The sequence below is a fragment of the Ambystoma mexicanum genome, chromosome 3q (genome assembly GCF_040938575.1).
Source record: "Ambystoma mexicanum isolate Mex_15411 chromosome 3q, UKY_AmexF1_1, whole genome shotgun sequence".
Classification (NCBI taxonomy): Eukaryota; Metazoa; Chordata; class Amphibia; order Caudata; family Ambystomatidae; genus Ambystoma; species Ambystoma mexicanum.
In genome coordinates this window covers 741,496,717-741,524,688 of record NC_090926.1, presented here as the reverse complement: position 1 = coordinate 741,524,688, position 27,972 = coordinate 741,496,717, and the positions used below count along the sequence as shown (strand labels likewise).

The window sequence follows — 27,972 nt, the reverse complement described above, 5'->3', positions numbered from 1 at the left end:
CCATGGTCAGACCATGCCTTTGTACAATCACTATCCAGGCTGCTTTTCCGAGGAAATTGAAGGACAGGAGGATGCAAGGATCCTTGGGAGTGCCCTACTATTAACTTTTCTTCCTTAGATTTTTCAGTGGGGAAATCCAAATCCCTCATCTAATTTGGATAACATCACAAACTCCCTTGCACCACTTAAATATAGAAAAGTTAAGGAAAGGATGGAAAATAAATCCTGGTTTTCACCAGAACAGCAAAAACTTAAATCCTCCACTCTTAAATTGTTTTACTTTTGGAAATCCAACCCCTTTCCAGGAGCATTGGCAGCCTATAAAAGGTGCTGCCAAGTTATCCAAATTGGCGATTATTGATGCCAAGAATAAAATTCCTTAAAAATTCTAGAATCCTGAATGCTCAATTTGAGGTCCAGGAACTTTTTAAGATATTAAAAAGGAACAAGAAACCACCAGTTCCCCCAATGCTAGCAAAGGAGTCAAGAATGCAGCTTGGTGTCAGGAAATCCAAGAGGCCATGCAAAATAAGTTGAATGGCATTAGAGCGGATATCGTTTGTAAAAAAAAACAAGAAGATCTTCTCATGGCCTCCAGCGAGGTTAGGAAGGAGATGTTTGAAAGATGCTGGGCTAACCCCAGTTGAATTTTTTTCTACCATTACAGTCGGCGAGCTGTCTGTTGTAGTGGAACAGCTTAGTGTCACCAGATGCAAAGTCGATCCTTGCTCGGACATGATAATTAAAACATGTCCACAGACACTGCTGGAAGCCATTTGCAAGTTTGTGAACTCCTCCCTTACAGAGGGTCATGTGCCGGCGGACCTGAAAAAGCCCTGCCGGTCAAATTCGGTGTCCCGCAGGGTGCATGTACTTTACCCTGTTTATTACATAGCCCACGGTAGTGGCCGTGTAGTTATGGTTAAGTTGCTAAACCCATTGGAAGAGCACTTTTTGGGCGGCTTATAACTTCGCACCCCCTGGATGAATCTACACCAAACTTTGCAAAAAAAGCATATGGTCCACTCTTTAAAAAAAAAAACCCAACCAAAAAGTAGGTCACAAAAAAATAGTGATATCTATGTCTGCTCTGCGGACACACTTCCCTGTTCGCTTCGCAGACAGGACACCGATTAGTTAATCGGCATGCGCCATGTCCGCAGACATGCAAGGTGTTCGCTGATTGGATGGTGAAGAGCATCAGATTTTTGGAAACGCCCGCCATCTTGGATTCACGGACAGCGGCCGGTGTCCGCGTACATCGCGCTAAAAACATTAAAAAACACAACATTGCACTTGTCAAGCTTATCAAATAATCTCTGGGGAGGTGAGGGGTGAGGAGGATGGGAACGTTTTTTGCCGCAAAAGTCTGAACAGTTCGGATGTTCGCGAACAGTCCTGAAAAGTTTGCAAACACCTCAGCATTACTTAGATGGCTTATAACTTTGGTGCCACTTAATGGAACTTCATGAAATTTGACATGTATATTTCTGACCTGATTCCGAGTGAGTATGCACAGTTTGGTGGGATTCTGTCATGAGGGGGCAAAATTAGAGGGGGGGTCCCAAAATATTGTAAAGGCTTATAAATGTGGTGCCATTTGACGAATCTACACTTCATTTGGCAAAACTGAAGATATACAGGTTTTTGCAATACATGTTTTTGCAAAGTTTGGTGGGATTCTGTCAAGAGGGAGCAAAATTAGAAGAGGAGGGTCCCAAAATATTGTAAAGGCTTATAAATGTGGTGCCATTTGACAAATCTACACTAAGGTTTGAAAAAAGATTATAGATCTAGATATCAATGTTTTCATAAAGTCTGAATGGATTTTGTCAAGTGGGGGCTAGGTTATATGAAGATTGTATGTGCATACATTTGACACTTTTGAAAAAATAAAAACATGGGTGGATGTCCAGTAAACTTGCGTAAACTTGCGTAAGGAGCATATTGGCAAGGACCTACAAGCATGGTTTTGCAAATGTGCCAGTGTTTTATTATTTGACAAGTGTCATAATGTAGCTACAAAAAATAGCGGTATACCTTTAGTGACTGAGGGGTAGCCTGTGGCCATGGGCAGTGGCCCGATTGTCCGTGTCATGGTATAAGGTCATGATCCGGACAATCTGGCTACTGGCCATGACCACAAGGGACAAAACATAGGATTAAAATGGCCATGTCGACCTGGGACTGGCTTTGTGGTAATGTTATTCGAAATTAAGATAGATCTGAAAGGGAAGAAAAATGTGCTTGTGGTAATATTGTCATAAGGTTCTCTTTTTGCCTTCTGCAGGCTGCAATGGAAAGCAAAGTATGGAACCCTCGCTTTCCCTTTCCATGGTGGCCATCTTGGAAAAGGATTTTCCTTCCTACACTAGGTGTAGGAAGAAAAATCCTCTTTTTTAGCACCCCGGGTTCCCGCTTTGGGAACCTAAGGTGCTAATGGCCTTCATCCCGCATTTCAGGGGCTGGAATGGGGGGGATAATGGTCCAGAGACCTTGTTATCCACCCTTGCTTCGCTTGGGCCGATACCTTGGGCTGCTGGGCGGGTATCTACTGTTCCAGTCCCTGGAACGGAGGATGAACGCCACAATATTTCCATTAGCATAACACAAAATGCAAATGGAAATGTTGGAAAATCTTATTGAGTCTATGTACTTTACTGAGAAATATAAAGTAGATAGTGTATATACATGTTTTTCTTTATTTCTACTTTTTAACTTTGAAAGGTGGTTCCTAAAGGAATATGTCTTTTATTGTTTTTGGATGTATTTTTTTTGCCAGGAGAGCTGAGAAAGAAAGGTGGGGAGCGAAATGAGGGAAGAGGAACCAAACGCTAATATGGAGGGGTAGGTGAACAAGGGAAAATGTTGCGCGTGTGTTATTTCTAAGGTAGGGGGCAGTGTTTCTCATGTTCCTTGATTACAGCAGTGGTGCTGGCTCTTGGGGAGGAGGGATGGCATTATCCGATGCCATTTTAAGATAAATAGCAGTTTTGCTAAAAGTATGTAATGTGTACTCGATTGTTAATGGACGAGTAGGAATAGGTGTTGGAGCTGTGCAAGGGAAACTTTGAAGTTGAAAGTTCCTAGATCAGTAGAAAATGCATTTCTGAACTGTCCGCGAAGCAGAGATCTTATCGTGAAGTGTGGACGGGTTCTTGGACACATCATCATGCCGCGCGCCAGTGTATAGTCATGTGGCACTCTCCGGAAGGTCCGCTATGAAGTCAGATAGTCGTAGACGTCTATGGATGCAAAACTAGTTGAATTAGTTGCAAAGTGTAGGAAAGTGTTAAAAATGATTCTAGAAGGTGCGAAATGGTAGAGTTTTAAGTTGACACTTTGTAAATTGGACAGAAACATTGCTATATTGGGTAAGTATGATATTAGTAAGTTGTAGGAAAATAGCATGCACTAATAAAAACCTATAAAATTCAATGAAAAAAACATTGTTAAGGGGCCGTTATGGTTAAGTTGCACTAATATAAACCTTTGAAATTCACTAAAAAAAAAAAAACTTTCTGAAAGACGTTCTGATTATGTTGGACTAATAAAAACCTATGAAATTCAAACAAAAAAACGTTGTTAAAGGGACTTTATGATTTATGGTTAAGTAAAATTGAAAAACCCCAGAAATGTGCCAGTTATGGTAAGCTAAGCAACCATAACTCGCGCCACCACCGTGCACTGCTAAGACTAACACCCAGGACATCTGACATCACAAATGTAATTGATGACATCACTGATGACATATCTGGGCCACTTGTTTTTGTTTGACATATATAGGCCAAGTGGTGTTGTTCACTAGCAGTCAGTAATAAAATTGAAAAAGTTACTATATATCTAGACGTTAACCTTGTCATATGTTCTTAAAGTATTTTCCTTAGGGTTTGGTCTCAGCTCATGGTGCACATACATGGGGAAATGAGCAGGCCTCAAACACAATTCATTTGTATACATGAAGATAAACTTCAATGTCATTAACATTTTCTGATGATGCAGTTTCTTCCTTCCTTATTTTAGTTTCCCTGTATGTGCCTCTGATTTGTATGCATTGTGGTTCTTCATATGTATGTTATGTTATTTTGCATTTAAATAGCGCCCTATGTACCATTGGTATGATCAAGACGTTGGTAGGTTGAACGCCCTCGGGAACCGAAGTTCAAGTCAGTAGATAGAGAGTCATAAGGTGCGTGTGAGCACCGGATGTGTGTGCAGCAGGTGTGGCAGTCGCGTGCTAGCTGCTTCTTATTGGTAGGTGTGGTGGTTGGGAGATCAAGAGTATGTATTCGTTCTGGCAGTTTGTTATCCAGACCGAGAACGCCTATGCTGGAGGGTGTGTAACCAGCTGCGTTTAGTTAGGATGATGGGGAGTATGAGGCAAGTGATGGTATGAGAACAGCCATACCGAATGGTGTCATAGTATTGCTGTGTTCTAGTTGAGTGGTGGTGTAAGGAAGAGAGTAAGCGTGGAGATGTGATATGGTGGTTTACCTTAGGTGCTTGAGATCGAGCACACTCCAATAGTTCCATGCACTCCAAACCGTTCCATGCACACCATTTTATGCACTGCAACCGTTCTATGCACTTCGATCGTTCTATGCACTTCGATCGTTCCATGCACTCAAATCATTTTTGAAAGAGGCCATTCCGTGCCCTTCATCTATTCCGTGTATTCCATCCATTGCATGTACTCGCTCAGTTCTATGCACACTATCAGTTCGATCAGTTCTATGTATTTCTTTTGATCAATCCACTTCGTCCGATCTATACATGTTATCCCTTCATCATCCGGTCTGCTCATTTCCACGTTATCCGTCGTTCTCCATGCATCATCCATCCACATACTTGACCCGTTCCATACACCGTTTCACCCGTTCAATCCACATACGTCATTCGTTCATCCACCTTGTATTGTTTGTACAAGCACAAGTGCTGTAAGCCTTGAATTGTTAGCTAGTTATTACAAGTTTAACATTACTAAAAAATTCTCATATGGTAGCATTCGTTATTGTACTATCCAAAATTAAAAGATTATAGTGTACTTCTTTGGTGCATGCTGCAGTCATTGCCTATGTTTATATATGATTAGGTTTCTGTATTAACGACAACACTCCAATACAATGATATTAGGAGTACATTCTTTAGATTAAGTAGTTCATGATAGGTCTCCCGATCACCCCTGACATTTTGTTACCAACAATATAAACACAACCACTTGTAGGGACTTTTCATCAAAATGTATTTCACATGCGATGTCATCAGTGATGTCAATGACATTTGTAATGTCATCTTTGATGTCCTGGGTGTTAGTCTTAGCAGTGCACAGAGGTGGCGCGAGTTATGGTTATTTAGCTTACCATAACTGGCGAATTTCTGGGGTTTTTCGATTTTACTTAACCATAAACCAGAACGTCCCTTTAACAAAGTTTTTTTGTTTGAATACAATATATTCATGGCACCCTTTTTTGCCCTTCTGGAACAGGAAGGGGTTGTGTTCACCAACTATGCGGATGACATGCAGTGTGTCATCCCTATAATTGGAGCTCATGCTCAGGATGAAGCCGAACTGAATACAGTTTATGCCTCCATTGAGAACTGGATGGTGTGGAATCATTTGACACTGAACAGGGAAAAGACAGAGTTATTGATCATTGGCACTCAGCCCATGTCAGCAAAGCTTGGGCCCTCCTATAATAATTTTCAACGTGGAGATGTTAAGATAAACCCTGCCTCCCCCAAAAGGAGGTTACAACCTTGGGTGTTATCGTCGACCAACAGCTTAACATGAAGGGCCATGTCGGGAGCCTCGTATCTGTGGCTGTTTATTATATAAAGCTCCTGGCACATCATAGACCATTCATCACACAGGCAAATGCAGAGACAATTGCTAGAGCAATAGTTGGGTCTAAAATAGACTATTTCTGTAGCCTCCTTGTTGGACTCAGTAAATCAGATGGTAATAAGACTGCAGGTGGTTCAAAATGGAGCAATGAGGGTGGTCATGGGACTATCCCGTCGAGACCATGTCTTGGCTGTCAGACGTGCATTGCATTGGCTCCCTCTGGCGGTGTGTGTGTTCTTTTTCAACTACTAGTTATTACTTTTAAAAGCATACAGGGCTTAATGCCCCCTTATCTGCAAGATCACATCATTGAAAAAGTTCACAGTAGATCTCTTAGATCTAGCAACCACAATTACCTGATGCTTCCCAGGTGCAGGACCATGAAGGCTGAAAAAGGAGCTTTCTACATTTCAGCTCCAAAAGCCTGGAATAATTTACCTTTAGATCTCAGGTGTCAGAAAACGTTAGATCTGTTCAAGAAAAAGCTGAAAACATGGATGTTTTCTTTGATTTACCCCTGGCCTGTTTGGTTTAGACTTCTATTTCTGGTCCTGGTTCTCTGTTCGTTTAATGTAGTTCTGCGCCCTGATGCCCATGGGTCCATGGTTTGCGCTTTATAAATGTATTAAAGTAAAGTAAGGCACAGACTGTCCATCAAGATGTTGCTGTTATAGGCAATGCATCCACAGATCATCATGATTTACACGCATGTCTTTTCTCCTTGCAAGTGACTCTGGATACCCGCAGCTTCCGTGGCTAAGGACTCCTCAGAGGAATCCTCAGATGCCACAGGAGGTGGCATACAACTGGGCACATGACCGGACTATGGTGTCTGTTGAGTGCCTGTTGAAGACTTGCTACCAATGTTTACACTGGTCTGGGGGTGAACTAATGTATAGGCCCGACAAGGTGACAACTTGTGCTTGCATCTTCATTCGGTGGAAAATTCCCCCGATCTCGGATTTGGACATGCCATGCCACCCTGCCCCCCCACCCCCTCCAAAAAGGAGGAGGATGATGATGATGATGATGATGATGCAGTGCCTGCAGGTGCCATGCATGCTTGCAGGGAACCAATTGAACTTTTGTTTTGAAAAAGCAATCACATTGCACTCCTCCTGCGCCTTCGTAAAGATTTTTCTCTCAAAAAAAACACTTGTACACAATAACGAATGTCCATTCATTGCTTCAAGTGAAAATGATTTTTTCAGGTCTGAAGCATGGAGATGCCCCTCCTATGCCTGCTCCACCTCATCCCCCCCACCCCCCTCATCCGTGCTTTCCACAAGGGCCCTGCAATGGCAATGGTTCGTGCTGGAACCCCAGCATCTTCCGGACAAAGGAGGGACGGCAGTACTGTGTCCCACGACAGGTGCTGGCTGTGGCATAGCGGCACCAGCTTTGGCGACTGCCGCGTCACCTGCCTGGCCAGTGGAGGGGCCAGTGAGCGTTGCCATGGGGATTATGTCATCCTCAGGACTTGCCAGTGTGTCCCCGGCAGATGTGGCAATATAGTGATGGTGGCCCGGCAACCCTGCCCAGTCTGCTCCTGCTGGCGCAGGGGTGGGGGCAGATTTGCCTGCACGTGATGGGCCGGCCTGGTCATTATCCGTGGATTGTTTCTTGTTGGTAAAACAATTGCATGCTGTTCGTCATCTAGGAGACATGTCAGCGGGCTTGTATTACACTCATTCAACAGTGTGCGTCTCCCAGAAATGCATATTTCCTGTGGTTGGCTTGGGCGGCATAACTCCAATGAGTGGTACTACTATTAGGTGGTTGTAGTGCCCGAGGGTGTACCCTGTGCATGCATATGTACACTGCCTGTTGGCCTACCAAGGTGGCTTGTGGGTGCAGTGGGGCTTTTACTTCTGACATGAACTATTGTGGCACACATGGGTGCTCCTCATGTGTTCATGTGCATGCTGTGTCAGTGCTCCCTCTCCTTGGTCTGTCAATGAGGCTGCAGACCCTCACCTTTAGGTCGTTGGTGTTTCCGAGAGTCCCTGGCACTATCGGGTACAGTTCCCACTGCCATCTCCCTTACCTGTAGATCAGCCCATTTGGGCGTCTCTCTCTGGACAGAGGTTTTTCTCAGCCTGCTGATGAATTGGGCATCTGCATGCTCCACCACTGCACTGCACCTGCCAATGCAGTTAGCTCAGCCTCTGTAAATTCTGGCTTCGGGAGATCTGGCAGACAGGCCTTTTTTTCCTGTGCCATTATGTTGCTACAACTTTGGGGCCTGGATGCCAGCAGGAAATGGGTGGCTCATGGTGGATTTAGTTTTTAAGGATGGCCACTGCCAAGTTTGCCGTTTCCGGGAGGACGGCATTTCCGCCCGGTATGTTGGCGGAAAGTGTGTGTGTGGGTACTTCTAATAATCCCCAATGTATGAACTACTAGATCACAGCTACATTTGTAAAGCGCCCGGTAATGGGACTCCACCAGTCCCGAAAAGGCCTTTTGTAAAGTGCTTCTTTTGTTGACGCATTATTTTTCATAAAAGAAAACCTTTCATCTACCGAGAATTCCCTTAAACATACCAAGTGTTAGGTGAGACCCTTTGGCGAACTCTTTGTGTCATCTCTAAAAACAATAACTACAACAAAACATTCGTCACACATACACACTCGGATAAGAGACTTCTAATGAAAACTCCCCAAAACTGCAACTACTTTTTGTTTCTTGCCCTTAGTAGTCATTGTCATTAGGTATAACCAGATAGGGGTGCTTTTTTTTTTAAAGCACCCCTTTTTTCCCTAGAGGAACTCTCAACCAGGCGTTTTCGGTGGAGTAGGCTGGCGACACCTGTACATTTGTTTTTTGGCTACACGAGACAGTAGCCTTTTTTTTATCATGTAGTAGCCACATTCCCATACAAGATGAACGTGTGGGTAATCATGCATTTTTAAATGCAGACACTCACCCATTTTGTTTGTGATCGTTACTGTTTTTTTGTGGGCCATGGGGCACAGTTAAAACAAACATTCTGCTTATGTAGGCTCTTCTAGAGGCCATTAAGCTCTCGGTTTTAAATGTTTTCCAGTTTAGAGTGGATAACAGTCAATAAGCCACATCGGAGTTTGGCTGGCCTTCCAGGATTGGATGGCTGCCAAATGTCTGAAAGGTGCACGACTGTGGATTGGTGAACCGAGTTATCAGTCTGTTCTTGGATAACTAGGAGACCCTTTGCCATTGTAGAAATTCATTCAGAAACTTACTTTGGTGCCAAGGTGAGCTATTCCTGAAGCCTGCGGTCATGTCTGGCCTCTGTCCTTTTCTGGATGTCCCAGTGCTAGAAAAATCCCTTTCTGGCCTCCTAGTCTGCTTCCCTGCAATGCGACATGATGCTCCGCCAACCTACAGCATCGTATGCACTCATGGAGCCTCCCCGTCCTTTTGGGAGGCACGGACTAAAGGGAGACCCACGGCCGCCTTGCTGGTACTCTAGTGGCTTGCTGCAGTTCCACCTTGAATTTTTCACCAATGTAAAAACTTGGAAACACATCCTGCAGCATGAAAAGACCATTCTTGCATCCTGCGTGAGCCCAGTCTACCCTCTGAGCTGACTGACTTGCTTGCTTGCTTGCTTGCTGAGTGCACCGAGCACCACTTTGGTGCTAGTACAATGCTTTATATAAAAAGTAGTCTGCAGCGTGTCCTTTGTCAGGGTCATGCTACCTCCTGAGACTTCGCTAGTGAACTGCAGAGTGGTTCAGTGGAGAGTGAAACCTGGAGTCCTTTGCCATTTCCATCACTGATCTGACTGCTGCTCGTTTAAAAACCTCACCGCTTCGCGCAGCAAACGCAGACTTAACTGTGAAGCGTTGCAGTGTTTCGGTGTGGCGGCGTGACGCAGTGAAGAAGCACCCTGAAGTGACATTTATTTGTGATCGAGATAGCAGTAAAGAAGAAAGTTTGTGCGGAGACCAACTGCTTGCCCCCTGTGGAGAGCCTGTTAAAGGTGAGGATCATCAGCAGGTGGGGAGTGCGGAGCAATGCCCATCATACCGGGATTGGGCTCACTGACCCATCTGCAAGTAAGGCGGCAAGATCATGCGGAGTGCATGAAAATTCTGCCTCTCCAGCTGGTAGCTGGCTAGGTCTCGCCCCTATCAAACCGGATCCCTCGGATGAATCGCCCCAAAAGGGAGCCTGCCGCTGTGGAGCCCCCATCCTTAGAAACTATAACTGGGGGTAGTCATACATCTACGCCAGCAGACTCGATTCAGGAGAAAGACTGGGACACAGCAAGGGGCGATGAAGTTGCCCAATGACTGGTCGGGAGCTGAAAATCGAATACACCCGCAGCCCTTTTATACCTTGATTGCGACACAAAAAGCCATCAGCGGTTCCCTGGAAATGAGATTGTTGCCCGAAAAATGGCCAGTTAACTGGTATAAGCAAGATTGCCAACCTACCCTCTACATTGCGAACCAGAGCGGATAAGGAATCAACAAAGGAGGGCATAGAGGAAGAACTCAACAGGGTACAGCCGGATAGGGTGCCTCGGGCGGCCTCAATAGAAGCAATACGGTCTTCTGCTGGAAACCTGATTACCCAACAAGACTGATGAAAGAAGCCAGGAGAGAGAACCACGACAAAAGAAGCGGGGCTGGAAGGGACGAAATCGCTAATGCGGGTGGCCCACTCGTCAAAGGATATTTTGCATCCACATTTGAAAAACAAACGTCTGAGCTTAAAAGAAAGATTTGGAAGACTCCTGGCTGATGAAGGTCTTCTGCTTTGATGAGATGCCCGATTTTAACAGAGATGCCTGATTTTTCTCCGGGGAGAAGACGGGCGGAGGCCAAAATAGATCAAGGAACTCCATCTACGCAGTGGGATGATGGGCCTAGGGACTCGGATAACAGAATATCCTCAGTTTCGATGGATGAAAGGGGACGTGGCGATGACTTGTACACTTGAGCCAAAGCCCCTAGTGCCTCAATCAATATATCACCATTACTTACAACGGCGATAGAGAGTTTTCCACGTGCACGGACACTGCAACGCCTATAGGGATCTGTATGCCAGGAAGTAGGGCTCACAGCAAAGCTTGCGAACTGCATGTACTGGCTCCCTGTCCCCACCATTTCTGCCAAATGGAAATAAGTGCTTTGTCAACACACTGCTGAATCAATAAGGCTTCAGCTTCACTTGATTAACTCTGGGTTCACGGAGATGCATGCCATCTACCAGCAGCATATATCCAGTGGCCCCCCCTGACCGATGTTAGCCTTGCAGCAACGGCAGAGCTCGTCTGAGGCCCAGCACCTAAGAAGAACAAGTTACTTCTTACCTGGTAATGTTGTTTCGATGGGATATTCCTCCGACGTATTGCACATCTTTGACAGTAATTACCAAAGCTGTGCTGCTTCGGAAAACTTTTTCGGCGTAGGCGTCCTGCGTCGATAGGCTCCCTCGAGGACCTCCGTTGACAGTGGACGTCATCGGATGTTATATCTAGGACGCACGAAGCCTCAGTTCTAGTTTGTTCCCCAGAACGTGTGGCACCAGCCACCTGCCAGTAGGACTGTAGAAAGCCTTGCGGAAACGTAAGCTGCAATCGCATAAGAAATTCTGTCAAGGGGCAGGCTGGGAGGGTACGATGTGGAATACGTCGGAGGAACATCCCATCGAAAGAATGTTACCAGGTAAGAAGTAACTTGTTCTGCAAGGGGTTTGTGTCCTCTGACGTATTCCACATCTTTGACAGACTCCCAAAGCAGTACCAACGTATGGAGGTGGGAAAAGAATTTTGAATTTTAGAATGCCGAAATTGCTGAATATAGGACTGCCTTACCAAAGGCCAAATCTTGCCCATGGATAGAGTCCAGGGAATAGTGTCTCACAAAGGTATGGACAGAAACCCACGTGGCTGCTTTGCAAATACTGAGAATCGGAACGCCCCTCTGTAGAGCCGTGGAGGCAACCACACCCCTAGTAGAGTGAGCCCGTAAGCCTACCTGAGGGTCCTTACCCGGCAACCGGCAACATTCAGAGATCGTCAAAATGATCCATCTGGACAAGGTCTGTTTGGAAACAGCCTGACCTAAACGCCTTCCAGCGTAACCAACAAAGAGCTGATCGTCCACTCTGACCCGGGATATCTGTGAGAGATAGAAACTCAAAGCTCTCCTAGGATCCAACCTGTTGAGCCTCTCCTCTTCCTTACCAGGATGCAGAGGAGGATAAAACGCCAGAAGAATTACCTTCTGGCTCAAATGAAATCCCGACGCAACCTTCGGAAGAAAAGGACGCACCCTAAGGACAACCCTGTCCTTATGGTACACCGTGAAAGGTGGCTTGGCGGAGAGTGCCTGCAACTCACTCACTCTGCGTGCGGAAGTAACCACAACTAAAAATACAGTCTTAAAGGACAACAGTCTCAGCGGGCAAATGTGAGGGCACAAACGGAGCTCCCATTAGGAACTTTAAAACCAAATTCAAATCCCATCCTGGCACCTGGAAAGGTGACAGTGGAAACACATTAGTTAGCCCTTTAAGAAATGGAGAAATGAAAGGGATCTTAAAATAAGAACATTCCTCAGATGAGCGCTTAAATATGAACAGCGCCGCCAGGTACCCCTTAATGGTATCTACTTGCAGGCCGGTGTGGGCTAAAGAAAGCAAAAAAGACAATACCAAAGGAATGGAACATTGAAAAGGATCCACATTCTGTACCCTGCACCAGTCGCAGAACTTCTTCCAACGGCAACGGTACAGGGATTTCGTTGCAGGCCTTCTGGCAGAAAGCAACACCTCCATCACGTCTTCAGGGAAGTCTCAATCCTTATACCTCAGCCTTTCAGATACCAAGCATGAAGGCTGAGAGACTTGACCTCTGGATGGAGAACTCGACCCCCTCTCCCGTGAGAGCAGATCATCTCGGTAGGGAAGAGGACGTGGAGGGCAGATGGACATGTCTAGAAGGTCCGGGTACCACGCTCTCCTGGCCCATGCCAGAGAAATGAGGATCATCCGGGAATCGAACCTCTGCAACACTTGCAGAATTCCGGGGACTGGAGGGAACACATACAGCAGTGGGAAGGACCACTCCACTACGAACGTGTCCCCTAAGGCTCCTCTTGGAGGAGATTCCTGCAAGCAGAATCTCTCGCACTTCCAGTTGAGAGATCCACTTGTGGGGTTCCCCAAAGGGCGAAGATCTCCAATAGAACTTCCTGAGCCAGCTCCCACTCGTGAGAGACCGTGCTCTGCCTGCTCAGAGCGTCCGCCGCCACGTTTTCGTCTCCGGCCAGATAAACTGCTGGGATCGAAATTTCCTGCTGGATGGCCCAGAACCAGAGCTGCATCGCCTCCCTGCACAGTGGAAGTGACCCTGCCCGCCCCACCCTTTTTGTTGAGGTAGTGCATGGCCACTGTATTGTCCGTCATAATCAGGACATTCTTCCCCCACACAGACGGCAGAAAAGCCTTCAGGGCTAACCCGACAGCCCGCAGCTCTAACAGATTGATGTGGAGTCTTGACTCCGACGGAGAAAATCGACCGCTGGCTGTCAGCTCGTTGGCATGAGCTCCCCAACCCGTGAGGGATGCGTCTGTCACGATCGTCACTTCTGGCCATGGTTGCCATAACGGAACCCCTTTCAACAGATTTCCTTCGACAACCCACCACAGAAGGTCCTGGGCGACCGAGGACGGAATCTGAACAGGATCCAACATCCTGCTGGAGAACTGAGCACTGCATCTTGAGCGCCCACTGCAGAGATCTCATCTGCAGCCTGGCCTCTGGGACCAGTAAAATGCAGGATGCCATGAGGCCAAGCAATCTCAAGAACCCAAATGCCGGGAGACTCTGGGCACGTTGAAACTTGTCCACCATCTGCAGAATGTGATGAGCCCTCACCTGGGGAGGGAAACACTGCCCTAGGGATGCGTCTAGCACTGCACGATGTACTGGAGCCGCTGGGTAGTGGTCAAGTGGGACTTCTTTAAGTTGAGGGAGAAGCCCAGCTTGTAAAGGGAGTGGCAGGTGACGCACAGAGGATCCCGGACTTGCTCGGGAGAGTGCGCCCTGATCAACCAATCGTCCAGGTAGGGGTAGACATGAATTCCCCCCTTTCCTGAGATGTGCTGCCACCACCACCACCACCATCAGCTTGATGAAGACCCTTGGGGCGGAGGTCAATTCGAACGGCAGGACCCGAAACTGAAAATGCGAGTCGCCAATAGCGAACCTCAGGTATTTCCTGTGCTTGGGATGAATCGGCACATGAAAGTAAGCATCCTTGAGGTCGAGAGACACCAACCAATCCTGAAGTCGAATGGCCTGGAGGACGTGAGAAGGAGTAACCATCTTGAACTGGTCCTTCCAGAGGCGCTTGTTCAAACCACGCCATGATGGGTCTCAATCCTCCGTATTTTTTCGGGATCAAAAAATATGGGGAATTCCATCCCTTGTTCCTCTCCGCTACAGGCACCAGTTCTATGGTGCCTTTCTCCAGCAGGGATAGGATTTCCTGCGCAAGGAGCGGATCCGGACGCTTCAAAGAGAGCTTCCCCGGTGGATTGTTACGAGGCCTCTGCCGGAAAGGAAGACAGTAGCCGACTTCCGCAACCACGCAAAGCTGCGTATCACGGTGCTCGCAGCCATGGACCGGCTGACACGGTCTGCCAAGTCCGGACCCGACTGAACGGATTCACACATGGCATCCTTGCCATCTTGCACAAGGGCTAGAAAACCATCCCGTTCCTCCCCTTCTGGAATATGCTCAGCCGCCAACGACACACAATTCCACAGAGTGTGAGTGAATCTTGCCATGGCACAAACAGAGTTGGCTGCCTGTAAAGCCATACCCCCAGAAGAAAACACCTTCGCCCAACCAAAACGCTTGTCGTCCCCATTGGAGGGATAGTAGGGTACGCAGCCTGCTTTGCTGAGGCCGTAACAGCCTGCACCACCAGACCACCAGTTTATTCATGGTTCACCAGAATCGTTTTTGTTTTTCTTCCCCTTCTTTCTTTTATCACTGGGTCTTCACCAATTACAACCTACTTTCACCTTGCTTTTGTCCCTTTCAAGATTACAACGTACTTGTATACTATAGAGCGATGCTAATTGCATACAAGGCATTTGCATTGGATTTCTTGGTTTCTGTTTTTCACAATTAAGCAACAATTGTGTCATTTTCTTATGTTAAAATGTTAGTAAACCAACTTCATGTTCTATGAACATTTTTGAGTGGTCCGAGTTTTTTAATTTAGGAATTACTTTTTTGATTGATTCATTGCCTCAATTTCTGTTTATACGCGAAGGTTTTAAATTAATAACCAAACCGATAGACATTTGGCAGCAGTACTTTTCTTGATGCTTTATGTGTTGCACACTGAGGCCAGAAATGGTGGGGCACGCATCACGACAGATCTGACCCATCTGTGCAATACCTTAATGGCAACACTCAGAATGTCATTGCTCTCCCCCCCCCCCTTTGGGAAATTGTATGAAACCCTCAACAATTCCTTGAACGATCAGGCTACTCTCATGGCAAGGGCTCACTCCAAGATGAACTACTTAGAGGGTTTTGTAGTAAAAGTCTAGGAGCGGCTCGACAAGGAAGCTGAAACATCACTAAATTGGTTAAATTGCCTATTTGACTTGGCAAGGAGAGAAGCGTTGGATAAGTCAACCTTGATGGCAGCCGTAATTGAAGGCTGCAAATGTTGTGGATCAACCTTAAAGATCTGCAAGGACCACTGAGAAGAGGAGGCAATGAAGGAAGTGAGTTCCAATGGCAGGAGAAAGGAGGGGAATGGTGCAAAACCCCTGGAGAAGGGTGGGAAGTCTAAGGGAATGCCTGGCCCCCAAGGCAAGGAAGAACAGACAAAGGGTTGAGAAGGGGGGCCGACAGCCTTACCGAGGAAATGGGCGCCTATGAGCTGCACAAAGATAAATCCCTGGGCTCCCCGAGAAACTGCCCCCGAAGCAAATTCTTTTTCGATATTCCAAAGCTCTGATCCGATAAGGGGGCGACTGGGAACCCAGGGTAAAGTACACCCACAAGATTAAAAATTAAATATAAGTTTTAAGAAAACATGAAAAAAAGGAATTAAAGACAAATGCGTCACAGGTATTTTTGAGCAACTTGAGAACAACACCCCCACCCATCTTGCAAGCTCTAAATGTGAAGCGCCAAAAAAAGGACCACTTGGAGAAATCAGCACACTGCAAAGAACGAAGGATCGAACTATGCCATCAGTAGCAAGCCATGAGCAGGATCTACGGGGAACTGTGGACTCTGAGGCAATGTCGCATTCATGTTTGGGTGACCTGGTGGAACTAATTTGAGGAGAGGAAGAAGCCGAGGAATGGAGAAATGTGACCAACACTGAGCTGGCGGAAATTGATCAGCAGACCCTGAAAGTCTGGCAGGCCAAACCCCTGGCAAAGGATAAACAAGCTGTGAAAGCTATGAATAGTGATGTGAGAATACCCCTCAGTTCCTTGGAAGAGAAGAGGTATCATGCTTCTGCATCTCAGACGCTGGGTGACACTGTCTTCAGACCTCCAGGGTGTTTCTACCATCTTCAGAGAAGCCCCTAAATCATGATTTGACATTTACTTTCCGAAATCTGTATTTCCGAAAAACATGGACTTCAATTCCCACAATGCACCTTGCGGCAGTTCTTTACTGGTTATTCCTATGCAGTATTGGAACCACAATCCCCAGAAGCCCTAGAGATCAGTGCTACTTTCACCTTCCCAGGACCAGAGAGGGAGGAGGCAGATTACCTTCAGGTATGCTGCTCCAGGTGCTGCTAATTAGCCTTCTTCAGCACAGGGCAGGGCAGTATTTAAGCAGCTGCCTGCAGGAGCAAAGGTCTCTTGCAGAGAGTTCACTCCCAGTCCTTTTTGCCTTGAGCCACGATATTCTGCTGTTTCCTGTTGCTGTCAAATCCTGTTCCTGTTCCAGTGCCCATGTGCTCCCTGCCTGGCAGCCCTGCCACTCTATGCCTTTTGCCCTGCTCTTCTGAGCTTCCTGCATTGCAGCCCTGCTCCTCTGTTGCAGTCATTGTTCCCTGTCTGCAGCCCCTTGCTCTCAACCTCCTATTATCTGACTCCCTGCCTGCTGTTCCTTCTTCCTTTCCTTCAGTCTGCGTTTCCTGGCTTTAGCATCCAAGTTCCAGTCCTGGGTTTCCTTGTATCAGTCTTCTGTCCTGCCCTCGTTATCCCACTTCAGAGCTACAGATTCCCCGTTATCTGTCTTCAGTCCTACCCTGGTTATTCCAGTCCAGATTTACAGTCCCCGATTACCAGTCTGAAGTTCCAGTATGCTGTATATTGCAAATAAATTATTTTCTACATGCTTTTCCCCCTTCTAAACCTTGCTTACTTGACTCCCTAGTTGTCCCTAGTTATTTATGTTACGGTTCTGGTCCTCACTTGTGCTGCTGTTATTGCTTTGTTCAAAGGTTGCCTGCTGGGTTTCCCAGCAGGCAATCGCTGCCCCTTCCCTTGTTTTACTTGTAGCCTATCGTGAATTAAATCTAACAGTGTGTTGTGTTGTTCCCTCAGAGGGCATCCGCTGTAGGTCCCGACTGGACCGATACCGGCTTGTCTCTTGTAAATACACTCCTTGTTTGTACCCTAGGGTCTAGACATAGAAGCCACTCCTGCTACCCCTTTCTATGGGCTTGCAAGGTGTGGCGCCTGTAAAATAACTTAGAGGCATTGAGCTTCCCTTGTATCTGTGGGCAATCTCTACACCCCTAATGGGATTTCTCATGGTTTGTCCACTGCATGGTTCCCATCCCTTTTTGTTCACCATTGAGATCCATCCTTTCTTCCTGTTCCATCATTCTGAATTACCTTGCCTATTCTTTCTTGTTTAGCTTCCTGCTGTGTGTGCTTACCTGCCCTCTTACATCAGAACAGCCAGCCAAAACTGGGTGCCCTACGCAATTTATGACAAGAGGCTCAGTATTGGGAAAAGAGCAAGGGGCGCCTACTAGACAAGTGGAACTAAAGGGCCTTACAGCAGCAAAAGCCAACCCGAGGTGCAACACGAACAATGAAGCTGGAAGAAATTGAGACTCACCGAAATGTGAGAAACCAAGGTGCTTGGTGAGAAAGGAATGGAATAACATGAGGGAATCTAAACTAGTATATCTGGAGCGCCAGACACCTGCAAACGATGATCTGATCCTAAATCATTGGAATGTGATGATTTTGCTGCACCATATTCCAAGACAGAGCAATCACTACAGACGATATTCAAGTCGTCCAGTTTGTTGACGAGGCGTACGGACTGGGTCATTCTGCTTTTGACATCTAAAGCTATGTAAATCAACAATATTGCAACTCAGTAATGATATTCTTCTGTTGGGTTTTGAGTTGAGTAACTACTCAGAGCTGAACCACACCATTGTCTCACCCCGGTCCAAAGGAATACTAACCCTTGGTTAAGGAGGGTTTTCCAGTCTGAATGGTGGAGGGTCAAAGCACCAAGCCACAAGCCTTACAGACATTTATGGTTACAATTGGAAATCAAGCATCAGGGGAGCACCAGGCGGGAGGTGGGCAGAAAACCTTTTTGGACGAAACAACCAAAGCTGGGACTGGTTGGCAGCAGCATTGGTGGGGTCGCGCAACCCTTAGAGCCAGAAAAGGGATGGGGAAGGAAACCCTCCCGTTAGGTGCCTGGAACAAGAGAGGATTTGTGGACCTGTTCGAAAAGGACAACTTGTGCTTTAACTATTTTGACCTTATCTGCCTACAGGAGACTTGGCGGAGAGCCAAACCTATCTGTGAAGGGTACACAGTTTTCCTGAATAAAGCAGCAAAAAGGGACTTTTAGGGCGTCCCTTCTCGGGCCTACTGACACTGGTTAAAATGGGCAGGGGCTCTAAAAAGTAACTGAACTCCTTAATCCCTCCCCGTACATTACCAAATGGTAATACTGGAACGACACTTCCCAGGTCATAAAAAAACTTCCATTGTCCTCTTAAATGTGTACTGGAGCTCCAGTGTGCCACCTGATTGTGCTTTTGTGGACTCTAGTGTCTCGTTAATAGATGGCACACGTATGAGTGGAGAGAACCCTCAGATAATTATATGTGGCAATTTCAATCTATATTACCTGGATGCTTTGGGTGAGGCATGAAGCAATGTTGGGTGAAAAAGAGCTATTATGGATCAATGAAGCTGGGTCTCAAGATTCAACTATGCTGAATGGGCAAACAAGGGGGCACATGCCAGGGGCCATCACTAGGAGAAGAGGGGATCCAAGAGCCTGTTTGGACTACTGATTTGTATCAGACGGCATTGCTGCCTCAATAGAAAAATGTGAGATCTTAAGGATGAAATAAAGTGATCACGATTTGATGGAAAGGAGTTGGGAAATGTCGGGATGCCAGCAGGGCGGAAGTATGGCTAACCCGGTCGAGGTAACAGGGGGCCGGAATAGACTGAATAAAACCGTCCGAAATCCCGAAAATGATAACACGCTTCAAACAATACGTGTGGGATTATCCGAATGGAGTAGAATATGGTTGGATTCTGAGAAACTATAAGGAAAACCAAGCGCTTTTAGAAGACCAGATTTTCATTCAGTTCATGTCACCAATAAAGAGGTGGGGGTGGCCAAGAACAAATTAAGGGCTGATATCAGGAAATTAAGGAAAGCAAATGTGCCCAACAAGCCTAATCAAATCAAAAAAGGAAGCAGCAATATCGGAACTGGCTTAGAATTCAGGACGAAAAGATTGCAGGTGGATGCTGAGCAAATACTGAGAGCAGTATGTAAGGAGAACACAAGAAACCTACGGGGCCTGTTGAATAATGGTGGTGTCCGTGATCGGGCCCTCATGATCAATCAGGTCCCAGAGAAAAAGTGGATTGACTTCCACACTAAGCTGTTGAGATGAGGGAGCCCACATCCCCATAATAAAACACCAGTGAATTGGAGGGAAGCTGGGCAATTAGCACAGAGCGGGAAGACAGGCTGATGATTGGAGGATTGAATACATCTAGGGCATCAGGCCCAGATGGCCTGGCTAATAACATGTTAAGAAAATGCAGAGTTTTGGACCGATTTTGCAGCAAGTTTTTGCCCAGGTCTTGGCTACAAAACAGATCCAGAGTCATGGAGGGAGGTGGTTATTGCGACTATTTTTAAGAAGGGAGAGGGGGAAGATCCTAAGAATGATCGCCCGATCACCCTTCTCAACTCCTTGAGAAAGTTATTTGCAACAATCCTATTGCGAGAGCTGAACATCTGGGCACAGAAGTTAGACTGCCTTGATCCTCATCAAACGTGATTTGGAAAGGGGGTGGGTACCATCCTGAACCTTTTCCTGCTTAATCTCCTGAAGCCGAGATCCACTGATACAAGGTCAAACATCTATTTAGCTTTCATGGATCTCGAACAAGCATTTGATGGAGTGAGCAAGGACAAGCTCTGGGCTAAACTGATGGGAAGACATTTCCCGGATGATCTGGTGGAAGCAGTCAGGGCTCTATGTACGGATACCTCAATTTAGGTGAGGCCGTCACCACGGGGCACGCTCTCTGCGAACATACTTACATCTAGGGGACTTAAGCAAGGCTGTTCGCTAGCCCCATTTTTGTTCAACCAATACATGGCTGATCTGGGAGACTCTCAGAAGACTGTCCGGGCTTTCCCCCTGAAAATGAAATGGCACTCAGGTGCCATGGGGCCTATATGCAGACGACTTGGTCTTCATTTACCAAACGCAAGTAGTATTGCAGCGCAGGCTGACCGCCTTCCAATTGTGTCTGGAGGCAAACATACTGAGTAAATGCTAACAAATCTAAGGTCCTAGTGAAGTCGTCAGCTCGAAGAAAGCAAAGGGGTTCGTAGCAATGGGCCATACGAGGGAAGCGCCTGGAGACGGTCAAAACAATTATATACCTGGGAGCTGTAGTAAACAGGAATGTTAATGATCAAGGGCATCTTGGGAAACTCTGGGCTAAGGCTAAACAGCTAGCAGTACAGGGAAGAGCACTTCATAGGAGATACAGGACCTTCTCAATGCTCCCCATGATTGGCGTTTATAAACAAAAAGGTACAGATTCTAGGGCAGAAGCTATGCGGAGTCCATCATGTGAAGCCTTGGACCTTTTAGAAGGCCATTTCTGGCAAAAGGTACCAAGACTACCAAACTCCCTGCCAGTGGCAGCCATTCGATTTGAGCTGGGGCTCCAATCTATGGAGTCAATTGTAACCTGGAAAGCAATATCGCCGTTTAGGAAATGTGTGACATGTAACAATATACCCCCTTTTGAAATTGAGAGAAAACGAGCAAATATTGGTGGATAAATGGCTGGGGATTTGGAAGGAGAAATGTGTGGTCATACTAAGTGATTATACCCCTAGAAATGTTGCTGGGGAACCCAATGAAGGCAAAAAGGAAACTGCAAGAGAGACCGGATCCTCACTCAAGAACTTAGAAAGGATAATGTACTAGGCCTTGGTACTAGACCGTGCGAATAAGTTACTAAACCAAATCCCCAGGTATCTGCAAAGGTTTCCTTCGGCCCTCTAGCGGGATCCATTTATGAGAATGCGCCTCAATATCCTGCTGACAAGAGAGGTCCAGCTTGTGAGGAAACAATTGGAGGAAGCGGATGCAGTTTGCCGACACTGTGGTGAAGATGGGGGTATTGAATCACTATTCCACTTGATGGTCACATGCAGAGCTCTGACGGAGCGAAGGTCCCACTATTTGGGAGTTTTCATTGATCAGTCCAAATCATGATCAACTGGGGAATGGTGGGAAATGTTCTTAATGGGGGAAAGGTAAGCTTTGTCTTAACTGGTATGACATTTGTAGAATGTATCTTTTTAATAATGTGATGGGGCAAGTTTTTAAAGAGAATGATATGGAACCTATGGTTGTGTTTTAAAGAAATGTATGATTAATAATGATTTGGTAATTAATTGTAATGGAGTTATTTGTAATTGTAAAAGGTTTACTTAAGTTCAAAATAATCCAAACACAATAAAAAAAAGTTATCGGCATCGCACCAACCGACATCTGACCAAACCCAAATCCAAACTTGAAATGTACCTCTATACCCATACTTCCAGGGCTGCCTCTTGCCTTTGGTGCAATTCCCAGGTCATCCAATCCCGATCCTCTCGCTGGTCCTGTGCTCCAAAGTCCCCTGGCTCTGCGTGCAGAGTGTTTTTGTGCCAAGGACTGCACTCTGCAAACATCCTTCTCAGGGCCTTGGTATAGGAACTTTTCAGCAGCTACGAACTTACCTTTTCACCATGACCATGGACAAACTATTGGGTTCGTCCTTTTAAAGACTATGGACACTTACTGAAACATCATGACGTAAACATAAAATTAATTTACCTATAGAAACCACCACTGCCCCTTTGTTCCAATCGGGTCTGTATATTTTCCAGTTATTTTTTAAAAGTATTTGATTTTATGGATATTTTTAACATAAAGAAAATAATCACTCCCAATGTTACTTGGGTGCAATTGTCCCTTCCTAGGCCCAGTACTGCATTTAAATTACTAAACAGCGTTTTTCAATTTTGCTTGAGTATTATATTACTCACTCCTAGTTAACCTTATATACTGTGCATTATTAACCTGAACTGTGATTGTATTTTCCACTGGGCTTAGGGGCGTGTTAGGGCTTGTGTAGACCCTTTACATATACTGCGAGTGCTACCTTACAGTACTTAGTTTTAACAATGTTTTAATTAAACAAATTCTCTATTAAGGAGTATATATTGTGCTATGTATATACCTGTGCGCCTAACTGTACCTGGATACCTTCATCGGCAGAGTTAAAGTCCAAAGTTCAACATTTATGATAATTGACTTCTGGCGAGTAGGACATGTGCTGTGTGCATGAAGAGAATTGAGGGGCGCGTGACTTTGGGCCTGGCTAGGGCTTGCAACTTGAAATGTTTACCCCTGCAGCCAATCAAAACAACTTCAGTGGCCCATAATTCAGATCAAAAGTGACGTTTCTTCTACGCACTATACATTGGCAGTGGTCCTCAAAAAAGACCCTGGGCAAACTCAGTCACCGGGTGGCCAATAAAACCAGGCTCAAATAGCAAAGTAAATGAAAGTTCAGTGGAAAGCTATGCCGGTTGATAGCTCATGGTAGCAGCAGAAATGTTTGAACAGAAGTCCTGAAAGATGCCTTATCGTTCACACCGCTATAAAAAAATGATCGTGGATTCACAATCAATGGGCAAGAGAGATTCATGAAATCAAAACAAGATTATTGGAACTTCTGTCGCTGCATATATAATAAGACATCTGGCTCTTCTCTCCCTACCTACCCCGTTTGGTCAAACTTGCACCTACATTTTCATAATCCAATGAACACATCGTACATATGGAGCTCAGGTTACATTGTCCTTCTATAGAAGGCTACGTTTTACTGTACTAGGATAGCCTACTTCCAAGAAAGGCAACACGCTCTCTCACGGTGAACTGAAAGCGTAGCACGAAATGACATGGAACAAACTAACCTTTTTTGACATCAAGGTATAGATGTTTTAATTTGACCATGCCACTTCCTTACCTTCGTTTACCAACAGCACTCACCTTTATACACAGCCTATGCTCGACTATGCGACTCTTGGCTCAGGATTGCCAGTCACAGAATTAACATTTTGAAATTTGACCTGGGGTATAGCGATAGCCATGCAAATAAGCCAGTAGACTTCCAGGATTGATAGAGCACAATCTCGAACCCCTCATTCATCCACCATTACATTGGGTACCAAATGCAATTCTCCAAATTTGACTTGGAAACAAAGCCCAATTATCACAACACTTTCAGAAACAAGTGCAAAAACAAGGTCCACATTACAGGACTGACATGCACTCATGCCATCACAAAACATGCTTTCCTCGTTCCAGTCCTTCCTAGCTGTGCTTATAGCATCCATTACCCCCCTTTCCCATCCTCTCATCTTCCACTCGCTCATGTTCTTTCTTCCAGCAGAATAAATCTGGATACCATTGGCGGAGGCACACTACCCCATGGACAAGCCTAGATGCTCCGATACCAATACTGTGGAGATTTGATGCAGTAAAAATCTTATTAACATAACAAAGCTCAACCACCTCACTGCTCAAGGGAATAGCAGCAAGACTCCCATGCTAGAAGAACATCCATGTGTATTCTAATCGATTTACTTTCTGCTCCAATCCAAACATGAAAAGCAGTCAAGTTTGAATAAAATAAAAAAATGGTTTCTGCCCTCACCTCCATTGTCCTCCTGATACACCACAGCCTTCCCAAGCTCGATGCCCATGCGCCTGGAAGGGCAAGAAAAAAAAATGTAATTTGATGTGTTCTTCACTCTAGATAAATCCAATATTGTTAACCCATTGTGCATGCCTGGCTTAACATGAAAGCAATTTAACCACAAATCAAGTCTATTATTTAAAGGCTCAACCAGCACAGATAGCAGGTTCAATATCCCTACTTTATAGCAATAGTTTAACAATAATAAAAAGCAAGCGAACACTCGAGCCAACACACAAATGTGCACAAGTAAATCCAGTCTATTAATACAATGAGACAGTGGAGTAACTTTGCTGGACATGTTGGGTGGTTTGGGGGGGCATGACATCTGAAGAAAAGGTGCTCAAGCCAAATGAATGGGGACAAAATGGTGTGCCATGAAAGTTGGCTGGGACAAACACCCCTGTCCCCCGCCTAAAATTACGCCCATGCAATGAGAACATCTAAGCTTGCACATCAGGAGCATCATCCGAGTACGGTTGGATAGCTTCATAACTGCAGGCAATCAAGTGCCCAAAAGGAAAAGAAAACAGTGCAGACAAATTCTCCTGCATCCTACATTTCTCTGGGGGCTTGTAGGAATCCAACAATGTGCTCAAGGGGTACCCTTGTACAGGTGTCCACTCACGGGAAGAGGTGGATTGAACATTAAGGATGTTCTCATGGGCCGAGGTACGTCCGCAACACTCCTACGGCTTGCATAGAAGGTAGGGCGGACTAGTCGTGGAGTTCTGGAGCTGTGATGTTCAACTGTCGTGCGAACACAGACAGAATTAAAAAGGAACTTCTGCACCAGCTAGCATTAAAACAACCGTGAAGGAAACACTTCTGCTTTTATACTCTTTTACAGAAAAGGTCAGTACACAGATTTAAAACTAAAGATACAAGTAAGTGGGAGGTTGTTTGGTACTGGGCATGGACTATTTAGGAGTAAAGCTGCTCCCTTACGGTAGCCGGAAAGGCTTGTGGGACCACTACTAAAAAAGGGACATGAACAAACATCAGCCAAAAGACAGATGTTAAGCAGCTTAATATCAGTCTTTTGGCTACTTCAGTCTTATTTTTTTTAATTTGACCTCAGTGTAACCCTCTCGCCATCCCCCGGTGCTTGGAAACATCAGCACTAGTGGAGTAACACACTAAACAGGAGTAGGAACAGATCCCCAGTATATATTAGTCTCAATTTGACCAGACTTTTGGAGAAGGCTTGAAGCTCCCTAGAAGTGCACGCTTTAAAGATATCCAACCAATAGCAAAGGCAGGGCATTTGTGGGCGAGAACCGCACTGTAACCAAAACAGGTATGGGCCACACCTTAAAATAAAAAATAAAACTGTTTACAGGCAAGCACCTTAACCTGGTGGCCTGTGGTATATGTGGGAGACCATGAATACATACAATAGAGTGGATGTTTACAGAAATCCAGCCATGGAAGTCCTTACATATAGGGCGTTTGTTTTTTTGTTTTTTAAGTGACTTACTGAAAAAGTAACTAGCAGGCAAGAAATGCATTTGCAGGGATCAAAACAGCCGAACGTGATTTAAGTCCTAGATGTAGTATCCTAGCAGAGCCTGGCTAGCTTGATACCAACAGCTAACAGCAGCTAGTTGACACAAACATACCCACATGACATTAATGATTTGGGAGCATGTACAAGAAGGTGCATTAGAACACATCTAGAAAACATTTTAACAATAATGGGTCATATACAATGAACAAAAGTTAAAAGTGTGCATGATCTCATATCAAAGTTAAATGGGTGCTTCGCAATGTACTTCCTCAAAGTTCCCATAGGGTAGCACAAGCTTACTGGGGAAAAAATACTCAGGATCTGCTTTTAGCTGTTCATCAAACCTTTATTTTGATCCCTGGATTTGGAGGGACAAAGGGAGAGGTCTATGGTATGGGTGAGGTCACGTGTGCATCAATGCTTCCAAACTACCTTCTCTCCACACCCTGTAGAGGAGAGCTCTCAGATACCGAGAAGTCACAAAGATGCAGGACTATGACTGGCATTAGAAAGAGGTCTAGACAAATTAAGGTATTCTGGAAGCCAAGCTTATCTCATGCTAAAAGGAATCCCTCCATAGAACATCCAGGCTTGGCCTCTAAGAAGCAATTAACAAACAGTTGGTTCTGCAGAGCCATGCCTAATAAAGGTGGACATTGTGAATCGATGCAGAACAAAATCATAGTTTGTATCCAGGCAATACTAGTAAGATACATGGGTCGAAATTAAGATTTCATGAGCATAAGATAAAAAGAGCTCCTGGGTAGCATTCTGCACCAGCTAGTAAGCAGGAACTACTACATAGTTTTCCACAAATTTAACATTTATGGGAGATGCAAACATTAACGTTCTGTACATTATATACAATCCATGATGTTTTAAAATGTCGTCAGATTGTACTTGGTTCTTTACACACATTCCTAAATACAGAAAGTTAAGGTCATATAGGTATGTGTATGGTACCAGTTTGCCTCAGGAGAGGGAGGGGTCAGAAATGTGAGGCAGAGAACTTTGTGAAGGTTTTTCAAAAGATGCCATTTTATTAACTCAAAAGGGTTTGATAAACGTCTCAATATCTCTACCCTGACGAGGACTTCCCTGCCTATCGAAGTAACTAAATGAAACACTAACAAAAGGATTCTGTCCCTCACACTTGTACATACAACATACTTAACAAGTTAATATATAGCAATTCAAATACAACATAAATAACAGTTATGTGCAAAACCTGACAACTGTATCTCCTTGTAACCTGGGCGAGTTCCCCTTCCCCAGATTCAAACAGGATTTCAGTTCAAAAGAATAAGGACATCCAGTCTTGCAACGAAGTTCCAATAAAGTTGCTCTAGCTCCAGTAATTCTCTCACTTGGACTTGACCAACAGTTCAACAAGTCTGATCTCTAACCTGATGGCAGAGAGTTCCACACAACTGCTTCTCAAAGTATACTTCCACAGTTCGTCAGTATCTACAAAAATGCTTCTGTCCAGATGATTCTGCAACAGTTCACAAAATATTTGCATCAGCAATATTGATTTGTCAGGATGATTCCACGACAATTCGTAATGTAATTTTGTGGTCTTGCCACTTCAACTCAACCACACCACAGTACGTCAATGACTTCCACCTGGTCCACCCAGCTGCCAGGTCTGTAACTACAAGGTCCCTTGCCCTGGTGTGCTCGCCTGACAGGACTAATTAATCTACTAACAAGTACTTTTGTGGGAAATACTTCACACAACGTATAAAGACGTGACTTTCCACATCAGTTTTGAGTACTTCTGGGAAAACATGAGACACATTGGCGCTGTTCGTTCCATACTCTTGATTGCCACATGCAATGCATGTCATGCTCCTCTCCTCCTGAATAGCTTCCGACATAAGGGCAGTCTTCCTGCCACTCTTGTATTCCCAATCTTGCATTAACCACGCACTGATAATGGTTTTCTATCACTCTTGCTCTTCTTTGGCCTATGCAATGCTTGTTTAGGTCAGTTCCCCTATTGCTTCTTTCGCCCTCTGACAAAAAGGTTATATACACAACTTGCTTCTTAATTGCCCTCTCTTGGCTTTGGGAATGTTGGTTCTTTTTAACTTGCTTTGCTTTTGCCCTTTCTTTTAGCTTTGAAAACAAATTGGCTTCTAGTAATGTAACGTGTGGTTGGCAATTATTCTGACCTTCAAAAAAACAACACTTTGCTGGTCTGTTTGCCAAGTTCTTATGTTGCCACTTTCCCCACTCTGCATCAACTTGGTATTCACAATGATTATTAGTCTGCTTTACATCAGTTCGATATTCAAAACACGTATGTGTGATGCTGGGAATGCATTGGAG

The 27,972-nt window shown here is 45.3% G+C and overlaps 1 protein-coding gene across 7 annotated transcripts in view; it reads right to left on the bottom strand.

Moving 5' to 3' along the window:
* PRPSAP1 (phosphoribosyl pyrophosphate synthetase associated protein 1) overlaps positions 1-27,972 on the bottom strand; it is a 747,041-nt gene that overhangs the window by 442,329 nt on the left and 276,740 nt on the right. For all 7 annotated transcript variants that reach the window (XM_069654689.1, XM_069654687.1, XM_069654690.1 and 4 more), the window contains one exon: positions 24,087-24,139. In XM_069654689.1, the coding sequence (XP_069510790.1) occupies positions 24,087-24,135 (49 nt within the window). In that variant the 5' untranslated portion in view covers positions 24,136-24,139. The remainder of the gene's footprint in view (positions 1-24,086; positions 24,140-27,972) is intronic.